The sequence below is a fragment of the Pseudoliparis swirei genome, chromosome 24 (genome assembly GCF_029220125.1).
Source record: "Pseudoliparis swirei isolate HS2019 ecotype Mariana Trench chromosome 24, NWPU_hadal_v1, whole genome shotgun sequence".
In the NCBI taxonomy this organism is placed as follows: domain Eukaryota; kingdom Metazoa; phylum Chordata; class Actinopteri; order Perciformes; family Liparidae; genus Pseudoliparis; species Pseudoliparis swirei.
In genome coordinates this window covers 13,253,293-13,271,986 of record NC_079411.1, presented here as the reverse complement: position 1 = coordinate 13,271,986, position 18,694 = coordinate 13,253,293, and the positions used below count along the sequence as shown (strand labels likewise).

The 18,694-nt window shown below is 42.1% G+C and overlaps 1 protein-coding gene across 2 annotated transcripts; it reads right to left on the bottom strand.

The window, feature by feature from the left end:
* Positions 1-398: 398 nt before the first annotated feature.
* On the bottom strand, positions 399-12,593 carry LOC130189460 (E3 ubiquitin-protein ligase TRIM39-like). Of its 2 annotated transcripts, none has more exons than XM_056408234.1 (11): positions 12,460-12,593; positions 8,698-9,175; positions 7,492-7,672; positions 7,125-7,220; positions 5,855-5,944; positions 5,563-5,706; positions 3,460-3,607; positions 3,154-3,198; positions 3,026-3,052; positions 2,739-2,914; positions 399-2,167 (listed from the first exon to the last, which is right to left on the bottom strand). In XM_056408234.1, the coding sequence occupies exons 2-11, from the start codon at positions 9,162-9,164 to the stop codon at positions 1,799-1,801; spliced, it is 1,743 nt and encodes a 580-aa protein (XP_056264209.1). In that variant the 5' UTR covers positions 9,165-9,175; positions 12,460-12,593; the 3' UTR covers positions 399-1,798. The 2 variants fall into 2 exon arrangements, with proteins under 2 accessions (XP_056264209.1, XP_056264210.1); XM_056408235.1 differs by having other exon boundaries at positions 2,739-2,860.
* Between the last annotated feature and the right edge of the window lie 6,101 nt (positions 12,594-18,694).

Sequence of the window (18,694 nt, the reverse complement as noted above, 5' to 3'; positions counted from 1 at the left end):
GTGGCAAATCAGACTGACCCTGAGCTATACCTTCCTTTTGCTCATAATTGCTCACGATGAGGAAATTGTATTTGAACGGATTTAATTTTTGTCTGATTTATTAGTATTATAAAGTATATATTTTGCTTCCCATTTTGTTTTGTTGGTTAAATGATTTCAATAGCATAATATTACTCAAACACAAAAAGATCAATTTGAGGCATCAATTTAATGAGCAATGCAACTGGGCCTCAGGGATTCTAGTACCATGCTCTATGGGCCCAAAAACATGGACACCATAGGAAGCCTGACATATTTTTTGCCGTATGTGTAAATTTTGATAAATAGTCTCTAACAGGATTCGTGCTGTCACCCATAGGTTCCCCCCCTAAGCAGCAAAGGATCAGCCAACACCGAGGTTCTCCTTGGGAAGATACTTTATTCAATGCTTCAGACCGCAGACTGAACCTCTGCTCTCCCTCCTGCTCCCCAGTCCCAACTGCTCGTTTATGGGACAAATACACACACACACTGATTGGCTTCAGCTGCTGGCTAATTACCAATCAACCAGCAGCTTAGGCTAATTAGACACCATTCCCTGAACCACACACCTCCACAGCTGCCACAGTCTCCATCTTGGAATTTAATATCCTGTTCTCAAAATACATCCATGGTGTGAACATGCTAGACTGTTAAAATAATACGAGCTTTGAACCTCCGTTACATGTTCTAGTGCGTCATAAGATTTGGAGCCTTACAGTGCTGTTGTGGATACAGTTCTGGTCTTTTTTGTCATGCCTTCATTCAGCCTAAAAGCATTTCCCCCCCCCCCGGATTTGAGCTGGTGTGCTCCAGTGTGTCTGAATAATTGTAATTTCTCAGGACTAAATAGGGCCAAATCTGAATGTTGGAACATTAATATTGCCTACATGTTTCGACATTAACCCATAAACAAACTCTAGCTAATTATCTACTCCATTTGCTCCTATAGGGATGGGCATTTCAAGTACACACTGTAAATAAGGGGAAATGTTTTTTTTACAAGACAAGATATAATCGCATATACATTTTGAACTAACTGATCCCAAACCTGGGCATCCCAACCACCACTAGGGCTCTCCTTTGAATCACTGAAGGTCTTGATTTTAAGGGGTGTAAGGAGTTGGCCTATCAGCATTATTTCTAAAAGTTGGATTACTATTTTAGAAATATCAGTATGGTGGCACTGTAAGAACCTGAACTCAAGCTCTGTTTGGTAAGAAAGATACACAAAAAAACTAATACATAATACACTCAGACAATTGTATTAAAGTTAGTAAACAATTACAGGAAAACTCATCATTGATGCAACATTCACAGAAATGATTAGTTGTTCTTAACTTTCAATTTAATCAATGATAGAAAAGGGGACCCTTAAAGTTTAGATGACATTTCATCCTTTTAGATCACATTCCCTGTCATATATACCAATAAATTCAAACCAATCACATTTTGACATTCATCCATCTGCAATTTTTCGTGACAAAGGAGGTGTGTGTGGAGCCACAGTCCTCTGGAGCGCCAGACCGCTCATTCTAAGCCAGCAGTGTTCCAATCAACTGTGAAAGATTTGATTTGAATGACTCCTCTAACGGTACATAGCTCAAAGATTCTGCTTCACTGGGACTTTATGGAAAAAAGGTTGGGAACCACTGCTCTATTTCAATGCAGAAGGGAATGCAGATGTGACCACACATAGAGGTATGTTTGTGCATCAGTCTTCTTCCAACATACATGCGACAGCTTATTAGTCAAGATGTCGTCAACATGTTAGGGCATTTCATTCTGTTTTTGCAACAGAACAAATGATCAGTGGAGCCTCATTCCGTCGAGATTTATTGGTACAGGGGCTGAAGAACGCGTGGATGGTGTCAGAAAAATGATCTGTGAAGGTATAGATGAGCAATCTGGCCTCCACGTTGTAGAAGGACACCAGTCCCTTTTCATAGTCCACATAGATTCCAATCCGTGAGGGTCTGAGGCTGACTGTCAGGTCGGTCGAGGGTTCTGTTCGGAAGGAGTACTCGGTCCCATCCCGCAGGCTGAGGAACCAGTAGCCATGGGCGGGGCTTACGGTGATTTTTCCCTTCCGATTGACAGACTGACTTGCCACTCCCAGGTCCCAGTCTGTCTTTCCTCCCACCTCCACCTAGAAGAGGGCAGTGAGGGACAGCTTACCGAGTGAAGTCAGTCTGAAATTGAAATAAAACTAGTGCGCTGCCTGATTGCAGAGCCCTGGAACTCGTCCCCCCTGCTTCATAGAGCGCTGTGTGCTTGTTTATTCAAGCACACACCCATTAACGATATCAAAATTGCACAAAATGTGCCAAAGCACTACATGGGGTCTGCAGGAAAACACAAAGTGTGAAGTTTCAATTTGAACATCAGATGGAATGATGGCATTTCCTCCCTTGGACCAAATCAATTTTAATAACATTTACAATTTGATTTCAAATTGTATCCATTCCATGCATGTGTTTATAATTAATGAAAGGAATAGTTCACCCAAAAACTATCTAAATTTGATCAAGTACAACTATTTTCAGTAAACTATTGCTAAACAAGCAATGCTTTGTTTAGCATTATATATATATATATATATATATATATATATAAAAATAGCTTGCCGACACAAAATTATGTGGCTGGTTGGCTGCCGCACATGGGACCCTCTGTTGACCGACCGCCATGGACATAGCTTCCCATTGTGTCCCACTTACCTCCCAGTAATGCCGTCCTGAGTTGAAGCCCTGGCGGGCGAGCACACACACCACCCGGTCAAAGCGCTCAGGGTTGTCGGGCACCAACTGATTGCGTTCTCCACAGTGCACCTGTTGCCCATCTGCTGAGATGATGAGACGTTGATGGGCTGTGTTGGCGTCTAAAGTGATGTCATCTGACCGATTGAGAGAGATTGATGGTTGGAGATTAAACTACAATGAAAATAACATTATATGACATCTGAGTTAAAGTGACATAAAATAAGAAATTATTTTGTAACCCTGACCTGCATATTCTTGTACCCTCCTTATCCCTGCAAAGAAAAAAATATATATTTACTTTATTCTGACACTTTTCATTTAACTTAAGAGGAGCTACACAAAATGTGTTGCCATTAGCTCATCAGAATCTTACTTGGGTTGGGTCTGGGTACAGATTGGTCCAACAAGGATTGCTGGCCTGTTGATGAGGGAAAACAACATTTATTTTACACTGCTGTTTGGATTTTGTACAGTTCAGCCTTAAATAAATATGATCTAAACTACAAATCAGAATGAGACATATTCAAACTAAAATACATGGAATGTCTTTTGTCCTTATGAAAGTACTGCTACGGTTTAGTTGGTTCATTTGGTTCTAAGCTTAGCAGTACATTGTATTTGCTGTTTTAGTTTTTAGACATGTGTCCCTAAAATTTAACATATTCACTTGACTACTTACAGGCTGTGGGCAGTATTTGCATCTCTTCTCCAAAGCGCTCCATCACTTGATTGACAGTCCTGAGAATCCCCCCTGAGGTCAGCTCAGACCCTACAGAGACACCGGACCAGTCCTTAACTTGTGGAGGGGTGGACAGGGCATGGAACCTCTGCAGAGAGAAGAAATGTCAAACACAGATGTGGCTTCAACAGGATGAAAGAAATACATCCGCATCGGTTCATGGTCTCCAAATCCCTCCATGTTAACATTGTAACACATACTATTGAGCCAGTAGCCAGACATTTGTTGGGACCTTATAACAGAGAGCAAGAGTAAATCATTTGTCTTTCTTGTCAAACATAACTAATACAAACATTAGCAGAGGATAGAGGGTTCTGAGAGGGGACATCGCAGAAAGTTAACACTTCTCAGTCTGGACGGTCGAACCTAGCTTGTCTTATTTTCTGGCCAATATAGTAACACATCAGGAGCAGTGTCTTGTGAGGAGACAGGAACTGCAGCTAAGGAACCAAAACTAGTATGTTCCCTTTATTAAATAAAGGTCCTGAGTTTCTACAGAGGTTCCTCCTTTCCTGGAAAAGTTCCTGCAGTTGCAACGATACCTCATATCTATCACACGCCCATAATCACTGCTGCCAAGAAGTTTCCGGATTTAATGACTGAATCTAAAATGAACTGGTGCATTAATTATTGTATGCCAACTAGCAGGCACGTGCACAGATAGAGCCCTAGTGGTGCTCAAGCACCAGCCCCTTTGCCCTGGATGAGTAAAGTAAAAAAAAAATATTCATCCGTATTTAAGAATAAAAGTTACTCTCTCTGTCATCAAGTCCCCCCAAATGTGTTTTAATATCCGACGGGGCATTTATTTGAGTTATTGTGAGAATTTCGCCCCGACCCGCTCCGCGGCCCTCACGAGCGCCCCCCCCCCACCCTCCTCTCCCTCCCCCCGCCGCGCCCCTCCCTCCTCCACTTCCTCCTCCTCCTCCACTTCCTCCTCCGCGCAGTGCTGCTCGCGCCACCAAACGGCTGCACCTCCTTCTCCTCTGACCCGCAGCATCAGACACACAGGTCGTGAGACTCGTGACGGTGTTTGTCCCCTGACGTTGTTTTGTGATAAATCAACCACAACATTAGTGCTGCTGAAAACATGACGTCACAACTGGTCCGACGTTTCCTAAAAAAATAAACAAACAAAAACTCCGTGATTTCAAAGCCTCGTCCAGCTGTTTACTGACGTTAGTTATGTTTAGAGAATAGAGAGAGGGAGAGAGAGGAGGAGGAGAGAGAATTCAAGAGAAAAGAGAGAGAGAAGAGAGAGAAAGAATTCTTATTCCATTCTATTCAACAGGGGCTAGTCTAGGATTTGCGTGGCCAGACTGAAAAAAAAAATCATAAGGCCTCTCTTGTTCAGAGGGCCGGGCCAAATGTGGAGGCGGGCCGTATCCGACCCGCGGGCCTTAGTTTGAGGACCACTGCTCTTGGCTGTTGATGTCTATCAATATCGCTCATTTTGAAAATGACGTCAGAGGGCAATACGGATCTGTATCAGACCAGGAGGGCAATACGTGACCATGAGCCAATCAGAACGCTTTTACTGTCATTGCTATATAATAATTCATCTTTATTCATAAAGAAAATGTAAGCTAGCTGTCTGATGCATGGACGGATTAAGAAACCACGGGCCCCTGGGCCTGGATGTGTCAAGGCCCCCCCCCCCCGCAAAAAAAACAACATCGCTAACAAAACAGTCCGTATGGAACTACGGATCGTATCATATCAATACAAAGTTAATAACAGCGACGTCACGCGCGGAGGCTCTGGCTCAGGGGCCCCCTGAGCTCATGAGCCCCTGGGCCTGGGCCCGGTAGGCCTGTTCGTTAATCCATCCCTGGTCTGATGCTGCCCAGAGGAAACGCAGTTCGAGGACAGCTCCATCAGTGTAATGCTGCTAATGCTTCAACTCGGTCAGAATTTTTTTTTTGGCATTGGGTGCCCTTTTTTTTGGTTTGAGCACCTGCTCCCCAAAATGTCTGTGCACGTGCCTGCCAACTAGTGCTTTTTATGACGTTATTGTTTGCATTATCTTGTTATTATTGTTACCCTGAGAAACAGCATGTAGTCTTCTGACAGATCCAGCTTGCTCAGTGATGAACCCCTCTTCTTGAGCTCAGCGATCTCCTCCTCCAGCTCCCTCAGAAGGTCCTGAGCTCTGTGCTCAGCCGCACGCCGAGTCATCCTTAACACCTGGGGGAGACAGATGCCATGGAGCTGAGTTTATGTACCTCAAAATGTTCCTCCGTTAATAATAAGAGGACTTGCCTACTTTTATTTCAGTGAAAACCGAAAAGGCAAGTTTTTGTTTCGAGATTCTCTCCAAATTGATGCCGTTTACCTTCAAGACTTCCGCTTGGCAATGCTCCAAACTGGAGATCAGCTTGGAAAACACACACACAGTTCCATCTGTCTCTCTCTTGGCAGCAGCCTGAATAAACAATGAACAGCAATAGATGTGAGATGTTTAAAGACACCCACTGGAAGTTTATCAAATCAGCTACTTCTTTAAGCTCATGAGCAAACAGTGGGGAGGATATTAACTGAAAAGAATGCTGTTAAACATGTTGAATACTGGCAAACGATCATCATTTTAATATCTCTCTTTGAGAAAACTAGAAATATCCTGAGAGAAACCTCATAAATCCCTGGGATCTGATTATAAATGAAATTGAACAATTTGGTATATTGCCATATTGAGGATCATATATGATTCCATTGTAGGGTGTTGCTCTCTATCTCTCAATGTTACGTGTCAGTGTTGTGTGTTTTCCCCTTCAGGTGCCATCAGTGACCACCTGTACAGGCCAATCCGGCTGCACCTGGGTTCCAGAAGGCAAGCTGGCCAATCAGCTGGGTGGGACCGGGTTAGATTGAGGAAGCCTGAAGAGTTCTGGGGGGTGGTTTTTTGTGTGGAATGTAAACACTGACATTGCTAGGTGTGCAGGTTTGTGGTGGGAGGATGAGGACAGTTTGGGGTACCCTGTATATTTGTGCACTCGCATAGGTACTTTGTGTCAAGAAACATTAGACTATTGGTTGTTGCTCCCTCTGTATTGTTTTGATAGAAGCAGGTAAAGCCATTTTGTTTCTTTCTTTTCATAGAGGTAGTTAGCTAGGCCTTGTTTTATCTTGATTTCTTTTGTTTGGCACAACCACAACTGTCCCAACCTCTCTCACTTAATAGAAACTTTGTTTTTGTGTGTGAGAATAAATCTTATTTGAACCTGTTACTCCTACTTTTGATCTTTTAACCTATTCTTTGACTGTCTTGTGTTCACAATAGATGCAAGATGGTAAAAAGTGATAGTTTGTTTGGTTTAAACTTTCAAAAGGTTTTAACAGAAACATAAGAAACGTAGGCTAACATTATGATATTTAGTTAATTACGCCGGTCTGATCAGGCAGCACCTGTCCACCTCAAGATAAATCTGAACCGAAAACATTATCTTTTTCTTTAAATACATCCGATCTAATGAAGTGATCTCCTCTGCAGTTGTCAGGATAGACAGTCTAGTGCCAATTAAACGTCTAATTGTGAAATGTGTCGACAATCTCAAACCAGAACTGACCCTGAAAAGGATCCACATGGGTGCATACTGGAAACTCACCTGTATTTCTCGTAAGGAGTTATGTATTTCCACCACTTTCTTCTCTCTCACATCGATGAGATTCTTCAGCTCCAGCTCTGCAATACCTAACTGGGACTGGAGAAGAGAGAAAACACAGGAGTGGCGTTACTGTCTGTGATATTTAATAACCAGCCTGGTCCCAGGTCACACATTCCACGCCAGCTGCACATACAGTATGCTTGCACAAGTGCAATGGACGCAAACTGTTTTGGGATTCAATTGGGTGTTACCAAAGTCACAAATGTTTTAATCTTTAATAAAACCTTGATGAAACAATCTTTTGGAACAATATTCTCAGAATGCAATGACCGTAAAACAGCATCTCTGTCCCAAGTCCCTAACTGACCTTCTTGATGTGCCACTCTCTCTTGGCAGGGATGACGTGGTGTCCTCGGTGCTCTCCTGTCTCCACACAGATGCAGCAGACGAAGGTGTTATCAGTACGACAGAAGAACTCGAGACCTCTCGAGTGGATGGGGCACAGAGACAGATTGGGGGCGGAGTCACTGGGACTGCTCAGACTTTGCCTGTGTCGTAATATTAGAAAGGAAACGTGAAAATTGATAAGTACTGTATTTGGATAATTTTATTATTTAAGTGTAACTTTAATCATATATCCGAGCCGAAGTCCAACCATAATTTCCATTTTCTGTAACCAGGGTAACAAATAGCATGAAAACAGAGTGGAATGAGAAAGCGGGGAAAAATAAAGGTTCCCGTCAAAATAGTATCTGAATGTCTCTCACAGGTGGGGTCGTTAGAAACAGAGAGTGTGTCTGCATCTGAGATTGGGATGAAACAGGGTGTGTGTCACTCTCAGTCAGACAGTCTATTAGAAGTACTATAGTACCATATTCATTCGTTGATATATGAAAGAAACCCTTACATTAGTGTCCCATGTCCAATAAAGGTGTATTTAGGGGGAAAGTTAGAAGATGGGAAACATTGTTTGTTCTGTAAAGTGTGCTTCTCATGTAGGGTGATGGGCACACAGCAGGATAGAGATGGTTCCCATAACAACCACCTGGTTCTTTTGTTTGACGTTTGAAATGTGTACAACTTATATATGGGGCTTTGAAGAGGGGTGTGTGTGTGTACTGGTGTGTACGTGTTGGTGTCTGTACGCGTGTGTGTGTGCGTGTGTGTGGGGGGGGGGGGTGTTGGTGTGTGTGTGTGTGTTGAAACTTGGTGGGAGGGAGTAAGTAAGAATGTCCCACATTTACAAAGAGAGAAATTGTCTAAACGTGACACTTCTGATGACCTTTAGCCTTCACTTTCACAGCCGGGTCAAATTGACCCGAACATCATCTGTTATATAAACCTGCAGGGGGGGGGGGGGGGGTTGCAAATACATGATTTTTTTTTAAACGTTTATAAATAAGGTAAGCAGAAGAAGTTTTATACAGAAAAAGTACTTAGAAATATTGTTCCTAAATTTTCAAACTTAGAAACGGATCAATTTGACCCGCAAGATAACAGGAGGGTTAAGTAATAGCCTTCTCTGTGGAGCTTTAAAGATCAGTCAACATTAATAAATAATGTAGTTTGTCACCTGCGGAGAGGTGAGTAGGGTGAAGGAGGGTCGAGGTGCTCACTGTTCGGGCTTTGGGGTAGAGAATCATTGGGGTGGGAGGCAGGAAACCCCGGAGACAGCCGCTGAACACGAGTCTCCGTCTTCTCCCCTGGCCTCTGGCGTGGAGGCAGGGCAAGGTGGTGATGATGGTACAGACGCGAGTTTGGATCCATTGGCACTTCAGTATTGGCCATCTGCTTAAACTGTTCCGTGATTTCCTTCAGGGTTCGGTTGATATGGAGCTCTGGTCGCTTGCGGAACGACTCCTTGCACAGGGGGCACTGGTAGAACTTGCCGTTTCCTCCTCCATCCCAGTAGGTGGAGATGCAGGCCTGGCAGAAGCTGTGGCCGCATGATGTTGAGACTGGGTTGTTGAACACATCAAGACAGATGGAACAGGTGAACTGGTCTTCAGAGAGAAAGGCTGCAGGCAGCTCCATCGTCATCCAATGTGAAGCTGTATGAGAGACAGTGTTGTCATGAGCAGGACAGAAGATTTCAGCAAAAAAACACATTCAGTTCAGTGCAGATCCCAAAAGAAAATCTTAACTTCATCCTGATGCACTTCATTCAGTAAAACATCATCAGTGGGACAGATATGGCAGTCCTTAAACACTTCACCTGATCCGAATCCTTAATTTGAACCCTTGACCTCACACGAAACAAATCTTACTTCTAACCTGAGCCATATGCTGCTTTGATTGTTGGGGTGGGTAGCACGGTGAGAAGCACGGTGAGAAGCACTCCTGTCAGCTAGGAAGTCTGTCTGAACGAGCGAGGACCTCTTGCACTGAAACACACCTGTGCTCACATACACATTAAAATAACGAGTGAGTCGTTTCGCAAGATCAGGAAAATCAGGTTTGGTTGGAACAGCTAGACTCCGCCTGCTGACCATGAGGTCGTCCTTAAAATGTTTTAAATGGCATAAAACAACTGCAACGTACCTGACTGCATCCTTAAAAAGATAAATCTGGTGATATTCTTTATTTGTATGACTGACAGCAACAGACCAAAACCAACACTGAATGTGTCTAGTACAAATGACTTTGTGTAGATCAAAGCCTGACACGTCTCTTCTTCTTCCTCTGAGGCGTAATAATAAAGATACATCAGTGAGCCTTTTGTTGCATTGGCTGACATGTTCCTTTATTACCACAAACGCACAGCAAATGCACCATTTCCTTTGATATAAATGTAATTAGTTTAAAACTACAGCAGTGACCAGATGATACTGGACATTTAAAATAATTTAAACTACAAACTTGTGAGCCATTCTTTAAATATTTACATCTTCATTGTGAACAATTAGAATTATGTCCGAGTGCCATATAGGAAAAATACAGAACAATGTCAGACTTATTCCTTATTATTATTTATTTTAAAATTATTTAACAAGGAAATGCCTCATTGAGATTAAAAATCTCCTTTACAAGAGTGTCCTGGCCAAGACAGCAGCAGTAGCACGTCACACAAAGTTTCAGACAATACAACATAAAACAGTGACAGACAATATAAAAAACTAAAAAACTAAATCACAGCATGAATAAAACCAAAACTAAGACTCAAGTCAACACAACCCAGCTTACACAGGAGCATATACCTTCGTCATAGAAAACATTTACAACTAGATGAATTTCCCTCCAATTCTTTCAATCTATTTTTAAAAACACCTAAAGAGACCGATTCCCGGAGACCCAGGTCAGTCTGCAGCAAATTCCAAGCCGCAGGAGCAACAAACCTAAAACCTCTTTTTCCCATTTTTATCATTGAGACCTTCAGTAAATTGTAGTGTAGGACTAGTTTAGTCCTGATGGGCATCAGAGAATGACATAGTGCTTTACTATTTTGGAGCCACGTGTCAAACCTGCAGACCAACATTTCTTTCGTACTGGTTCTCTTATCTGATCAGCAGTATCGTCACCAGGAAGTACATTCGTAGATTTCTATCCTTTCTATTTCCTCTTCTTAGTATATATTCCATTTATTGTCCAAATAATTCACTTTTACATGATTGATCTGTAGGCAAATACTGACACACAAACTTAGTAAGTCTGGTGCTCCAGATCCTGCCGTTTGGAGCAACAGTTGATCTGTAGGCAGGATCATCAATGGGGGCGTCGAGTTCCTGCAAAGGCAGCGAGCTACATTCATGACAAATAGCTAGAGTTAGTTGTCCAAGTGTGAATGTGTCACGTTGTCATCAAAACAATCCAGAGTTTTCCCTGTGTTTCCTGTTTCCTGTTTGTCTAGTGTTCACTAAGAAGGTGTGGCTGTCTCCTCCCTCCCATGGGCGGTGATTGCCGGAGCAGCTGGGACTGATCATCAATTAGGACTCTTCCTATTTAAACTGTAGTCTTACCTCTTGATGTTGTTGGATTGTTTTTGTTTGTCTCCTGTTGCCAGACTTTGGTTCTGCTCAGTGCTACATTAAAAGAAACCTTTTTATTTTGAAAGAACTCCTTGTGCTGCTTTTGGGTTCACGCCTTGCTCACCCTTAACAGAATGAGAGCAGTGCGGCTGTTTAAGCTACACGACTCTTAAATCCCATTTTCGACCCCATTTTCCATGTTCACTAAAAGATGACGGACACATGACGGACACATCACTCCTTGCTGGTTGGTCAGGGCAAAAAAACAATAAAACCCTCTTCAACCATAGATAGGCTAAACAGGAAGTCAGATTCTGAGGTTAGGTTCTCCAGAACTTTGAAACTCTCTGAATTTAAATGTGTTTGAAAATATGCATATTTTTAACATGTTAAAATGGTAACAATCAAACGTTTTAAGAAATACCTGCAGGCAGTTTTACCAAGAGCCCGAAGATGACAGACATTTTCTCTCTTCGCGTCTGAATGCAGAGGGAACATTCTAGCATAGTTCTATCCGATCTGAACGGCTCACACAACTACAGTTCATTTTGACTCAGTGAATATAGTATTTTCAGCCTATTGCTGCTGTCATTCAAAAGTGTGGTTACTTATACACCTTCATGTTGAGTGATTTTAACAACTCTCTGTCCTTTGTGAACTTAGTCAATCGAATCTGAATCCGAGTTGGTGACCAGGGTTTGTTACATTGAAAGACGCATATCTAAACTTGCTTCTCTTTGTTCTCACGTCTCAGGTGTAATTTGAGTTCAAACAATGCAGCTCTACATAACCTGTCAACAATAGCACTCGTGAAGACATCAGTCACGAGTACTGCGTGGTGAAACTGTAAAGCTACAATATAAACAGGCTCTAAACGCTATTGATTGTCTGACATTTTGTCTGCATTACATTCATTTGGACTGATGCTTTTGTCCAAAGCAAGTGTGTTTAGCCACTGTATGAACAAGAGGTAGTTTAATTATCCACTCAGGCACCTTATCTCATTCGTTCACACACTCGCAATGACGACTTCTAACAAAACACAATGAAATAACAACAATGACCTTTAGCTGGACACACAAACACTGTGGTTTGAACCTTTTAACATGTTGTCCATGTGTTAATGGTGGAGCTTTGAGTACCAGCACTCACATACTGTACACACCTCCTATTGTCTGTTGTCTCACATACAGAAGCTACTTTGAGATGACAGTTAATCTTTTTGGTTAATCTTCAGTTTCGTCCATTAAGTTATACTAGATGCAATCCACACTATAAAAGACAAAATCCTAATATAAAAGACTTTGAGACATACATTCCTGCAGAGCGAGCTTGGATACCTCTGTGTTTCTGCGGTAGTGAAAGCTTACCTGCTGTGAGGACTGAAGGGATTCAGGAAGAGATGTCAGTGGTAAGTCTCTCTCAATGCCGACTGGCTCTTTCCTTCTCTACAGTCTTTTCTCCTCATCTTAATCCGGTGTCTGCTCACCATTTGTCACATTTCCTTTTGACTTACTTCCTTCTGTCATTGTGCCATAGACCCCTCCTCCCCTCACAGTTGATCCAATCCAACCTGCTCGACAGGTGTAGCTGCGCTTGTATGCCTCTGCAGCACACTCCTCTCTGCTGGTTTACCTACTAGATAAGGCCAACAATGACATAACTCTTGCCTAATTATGTGAGAACACGTCAAATAAAGACTTTATTGTGAATAAAAGAAAACCAAATAAGTGTTTAAATGATAAATAGTATTACAAAAAATCTTCCTCCTTTTATCTTTTTCTCTCCACACAGATGGAACGAGTGCACAGGTGTTTTCACTTATTTACCTTTATATCTCTTCTTAGGACTGTGTGTAAGAGTGTTAAAGGGGGACTGGAATTCCCCCGCCAAAACACAAATATTGACAATTTGTATAATTCATAAAATCTAAATATTGTTATTATAATTGTAAAAAGTTGGGTGGGGCCAGGCCCCGTGGCACTCTATTGGCCAGCCGCCACTGGCAGCATATCTAGGAGCTGGATCAGGGTAAACTTAAACCAGCCTTAACTATCGGAACTTATAAAGAGAAAATACTTAAGTCTTCACACTATGTTCAGTGTTACTTTAACACTATGTCACGTGGTGTGGTTAGGGCAAAATCTCCGGCGCAGAGGAAACGAGCAGGAAGCCAGGTAAAGGTGAAACAAAAAGCTCTTTTTAGTGAGGAAAAAGTCAAACATGGAACTCAGGTAGAAGGTGAAGTCACACAAGAGACTAACGTGGGGAATTCACAACAGGAATTAAACAACAGGTATCAATGACCAAAATATGGCACGGGACACAGAAAAGAATGGCAGTATATATAAGGAGGGAAAACCACAGGTGTAGTGCATGAGCAATCAGGGAGACAGGAGTGGCTGAGGCAGGTGAAGGGAATAAACAATCAACCGACACTGGGGGGACAGACACAGGACTAACTGGGTGTTACACTGTGTTACACTGTAGGTGGGGACCATATGTTCACTGGCTTAGTTTTAAATGTACTCTTTAAGTGTTAAATTGACACTGCTAATTTTACTGTGTAGCTTTTGACTTGGTCACACAGTATAAACTTATTCTAAAATGTTGCTTCTGCTGAAATATTAACATTTGATATTAATTAAGAAGTGAACACCAGAAACTTACCGCAGTATTTCCCAAATTAAAATGGCACATGATGAAACTCAATTTGAAAGGATAGAGGGCGGAGCTTTCCAGAGTAACAATGAACATTGTCATCAACACTGGGGTTTTACTCTCGATGTCGTTGTAATGACTGACATTCAATTTAATTTTACACCGTATATTTTTCACAAACATGTTTAACTTTGAATATGTACACCAACGGGGGGCTAAATTGGTTGTATTACATTGTATTACAATTGGAGTTATTACAACAATAGAGTAACAAAAGAGTCTATATACTTTGAAAATGAATTTTTAACACTTGGAAATCCAATGTGTGCATTTACTGTCATCGCAAACTAACAGGAGTTAGGGTTTGTGTATGTTTGGATAATGTGTATATTGGATTCAGGTTTAGAGTTAACATTTCAGATTCGATGAGACTCCGCTTCCCGGAGACTATCAGCCACAGAGAGTAGGAGTTGATCGGAATGCCAATCATGTGGTCGACTGATCAAGTGAAAATAGAAAAAAGGTTTGCAGGCGTAAGATACACAAGATACATTGGCCACCTGTCCTTTTCTTTTTCTGAAGATCAAGAAGCTCAAAGAAAAAGCAGACTTCTCTTACATTGAATACATTTAGCATTTTAGTTTTTCCAAGTAACGACTTCAATTCAATTTCTATTCATTGTAGTGTAATTCCAACCATGGCACGTTGCATGCATATATTTTTTTACTAATGGCTCACATGCACTGCACTCCCTTGGCGGCCTGTCCAGGGTGTCCCCTGCCTTCGCCCTATGTCAGCCGTGTGGTGTAGCTCTTAACCAGTGGTTCTTAACCTGGGTTCGATCGAACCCCAGGGGTTCACTGCGGTCAACTCAGCCGACACTCGGATCTCCGTGGTCAACTCAGCCGACACTTACATACTGTGCACCTATAGACTGATGTTCACGGTACACGCACTCGATCGGGAGCGCGCGAGGGTTTGGGATAAAGTTAGCGGAAGGATTCACGTGACACAACATCCGGTTTGACAAAGTTAGCGGTGAAGAACCACGTGAAACAACATCCGTTTTTCAAAATAAGATGCCCATCCATCCATTATCAATACCGCTTATCCTCATTCGGGTCGCGGGGGCGCTGGAGCCGATCCCAGCTGACATAGGGCGAAGGCAGGGGACACCCGGCACAGGCCGCCAGTCCATCTCAGGGCACACAGAGACAGACAACCATTCACTCTCACACCTATGGGCAATTTAGACATCAATTAACCTGACTGCATGTCTTTGGACTGTGGGAGGAAGCCGGAGAACCCCGAGGGAACCCACGCTGCCACGGGGAGAACATGCAAACTCCACACAGGACTGCCCCGACCGGGAATTGAACCCACGGCCCTCTTGCTGTGAGGCGACAGTGCTAGCCACTACACCACCGTGCAGCCCCCGTTTTTCAAAATAAGATGTCGACAAATCATACACTAGCATATAAAAGTAAACAATGAACTGATTTTGTATCTTTATAGATCGTTTCTGAGATTTAGCTTGCATTATAATACAATTAAAACATTTTTACTGTTCCAAGGAAGTTTAAAAAAATAAAAGTCAGACTTTTGCATGTTAAAAAAGCACATTTCTGATTTGAACTCCTATATATAGATGTCCCCAAGATTTCCAGGAAATGACTGATGCAGATGTATTCCATACATATCTGAAATCCCCTACTAATGTATCAATTAGGACATTAAAAGTATAAGTCCTAAATGTTTAAATAAATCAGTAATGTATTTAATGTTTGAGGTGCTTTATATATGTTTTTCCTCATAGTCCCAGGCAATGACTGATGCAGCTGTGTTCAAGGCGTTCCTGACTTCCATTACCCTGGAAATCAAACATATTTACTGTCTCAATTAGGAGATATTTCAAATAAAAAATCCTACCTTTTTACGAGAAATCGTAAATTTATTTAAAGTTTGAGGTGCTTTATATATGTTTTTCCTCATAGTCCCAGACAATGACTGATGCAGCTGTGTTCAAGAAAGTCCTGACTTCCATTACCCTGGAAATCGAACATATTTACAGTCGCAATTAAGAGATTTCTAAAGCACCTCAAACATTAAAGAAATTATCGATTTCTTTAAACATTTAGGACATTTAATTTGAAAAATCTCTTAATTTATAAATTATATATATTTGACCCTTATATTAAGGGTCAAATATAATGTCAACAACAAACATGGCCGACAGTGAATGTAAGCGATTTGCTGGCATACCTCAAATGTTGGTGATATCTGGAGGACAGCGCTGGGCTTTCTCTAGAAAAGGCTAATTAACTCCTGTTGTCATGGACAGTATATATTGAGACTAGTCAATTGTAAGAGTGAAGTTCCTCTTTAAATTGAGACTCATACATTGTATGGAAACCGGTGGATTGCTCCTTCCAGTGGGGAGCAGGCACTGCAGCGGACCGTCTCGGTGAAGAGGAACCTAATCTAGTCTGGGTCATCCTGCTGGGCTGCTGCCCCCGTGACCCGGGCCCGGAGAAGCAAAAGCAAATGAATGGTTGGACATGAGTAAAACTGGACAAAACGAGCTCCAAAGCGACAAAATAAACACAGGTTAAAGTTGTTGTGAACAAAGTGGAAGTGTAGTTATGCTGAAATCAAAACAACAAAGGGATCTGTTGCCATTAGTATCAGCAGCAAAGGAGTGTGTGATGAAGGATCTTGCATGGATTGTGGAAACATAGATCGTGGTCCATGCCTACTACTCAATATTCATAATTTGTCATATTCATTGAATATGTTGTAACTCTATAATGCTTCCTTCTGTACACATGACATCTATTTTTCGGTCCATCTGGGAGAGGGATCCTCTGTTGCTCTCCTGAAGGTTTCTTCTTTTTTTCCCCCATAATTCAATTCAGTTTATTTGTATAGCCCAATTTCACAAATTAGTCTCGGAGTGCTTTACAATCTGTACACAGACATCCCTGTCCCAAAACCTTGCATCGGATCAGGAAAAACTCCCAAATAACCCTTCAGGGGGAAAAAAAGGGAAGAAACCTTCAGGAGAGCAACAGAGGAGGATCCCTCTCCAGGATGGACAGGTGCAATAGATGTAATGTGTACAGAAGGACATATTTAGAGTTTAAATACATTCAATGAATGTGACAGAGTGTATGAATAGTTCATAGTAGGCATATTCCACGATGGAGACCTCCACGATCCATCAGGCAGATGGCAGTAGAGAGGAGGAGTGGGCGGAGTCTCAACAGGACAGTGGCGTAGTCAGGAGCAGGAATTCCACGACCCAGACCTCGACGATCCATCAGGCAGAAATTAGGATCTATGCCGTCTCATAGACGTGAAGTCAAAAGGACTCCGGGGAGAAAGCAGAGTTAGTAACGTGTGATTGAGAGATGAAAATTCATCCTTAAGGAGAGAAAAAAATAGGAGATAGGTGCTCAGTGCATCCTAAAACGTCCCCCGGCAGCTATAAGTCTATAGCAGCATATCAAGGGGCTGGACCAGGTGAACCTGATTCAGCCCTAACTATAAGCTCTGTCAAAGAGGAAAGTCTTCAGTCTACTCTTAAACGAGGTGACTGTGTCTGCCTCCCGGACTGAAGGTGGAAGCTGGTTCCATAGAAGAGGAGCTTGATAACTAAAGGCTCTGGCTCCCATTCTACTTTTTAAGACTCTAGGAACTACAAGTAGTCCCGCATTTAGTGAGCGTAGCTCTCTAGTGGGGCAATATGGTACTACAAGCTCCTTAAGATATGATGGAGCATCACCAATCAAGGCTTTGTAGGTTAAGAGAAGAATTTTTAAAGTGATTCTTGATTTTATGGGTAGCCAGTGCAGAGCAGCTAGTGCAGGAGTGATGTGATCTCTTTTCTTAGTTTTAGTGAGAACACGAGCTGCAGCATTCTGGATCAACTGGAGGGACCTAAGAGATTTATTAGAGCAGCCTGATAATAAGGAGTTGCAGTAATCCAGTCTCGAAGTAACAAACGCGTGAACCAATTTTTCTGCATCTTTTTGAGACAAGATGTGCCTGATTTTTGAAATATTACGGAGATGAAAGAATGCAGTCCTTGAGATTTGCTTTACGTGGGAGTTAAAGGACAAGTCCCGATCAAAGATAACGCCAAGATTCTTTACAGTGGTGTTGGATGCTAGGGCAATGCCGTCTACAGAAACCACATCACCAGATAATTGATCTCTGAGGTGCTCAGGGCCGATTAAAATTACTTCGGTTTTGTCTGAGTTTAACATCAAGAAGTTGCAGGTCATCCATGTTTTTATGTCTAAGACATGCTTGAATTTTACCGAGTTGGTTGCTCTCCTCTGGTTTTATCGATAAATATAGTTGAGTATCATCTGCATAACAATGAAAGTTTATGGAGTGTTTCCTGATAATATTGCCCAAAGGAAGCATGTATAAGGTAAATAAAATTGGTCCAAGCACAGAACCTTGTGGAACTCCGTGATTAACGTTGGTGGTTATCGAGGCGTCATCGTTTACAAATACAAATTGTGATCGATCTGATAAATAGGATTTAAACCAAATTAGTGCCGTGCCTGAAATGCCAATCGCCTGCTCCAGTCTCTGTAATAGGATGTCATGGTCAATGGTGTCGAATGCAGCACTAAGGTCTAACAAGACCAGGACAGAGAGGAGTCCTTTATCTGCTGCCATTAAGAGGTCATTTGTAATTTTCACCAGTGCTGTCTCGGTGCTGTGGTGTTTTCTAAATCCTGATTGAAATTTCTCAAATAAACTATTATGATGTAGAAAGTCGCACAACTGATTTGCCACCACTTTCTCAAGGATCTTGGAGAGGAAGGGGAGGTTAGAGATCGGTCTGTAGTTAGCCAACACCTCTGGATCCAGAGTGGTCTTCTTCAGGAGAGGTTTAATAACAGCCACTTTGAAGGAGTGTGGTACGTG

Coding starts and splice junctions, on each gene's coding strand:
- LOC130189460 (XM_056408234.1), bottom strand. CDS start 9,164: ATGACGATGGAGCTGCCTGCAGCCTTTCTCTCTGAAGACCAGTTCACC. Junction 3,053..3,153: donor TGTACCCAGACCCAACCCAA/GTAAGATTCTGA, acceptor TTTTCTTTGCAG/GGATAAGGAGGGTACAAGAA. Junction 2,168..2,738: donor CAGGACGGCATTACTGGGAG/GTAAGTGGGACA, acceptor GCCCTCTTCTAG/GTGGAGGTGGGAGGAAAGAC.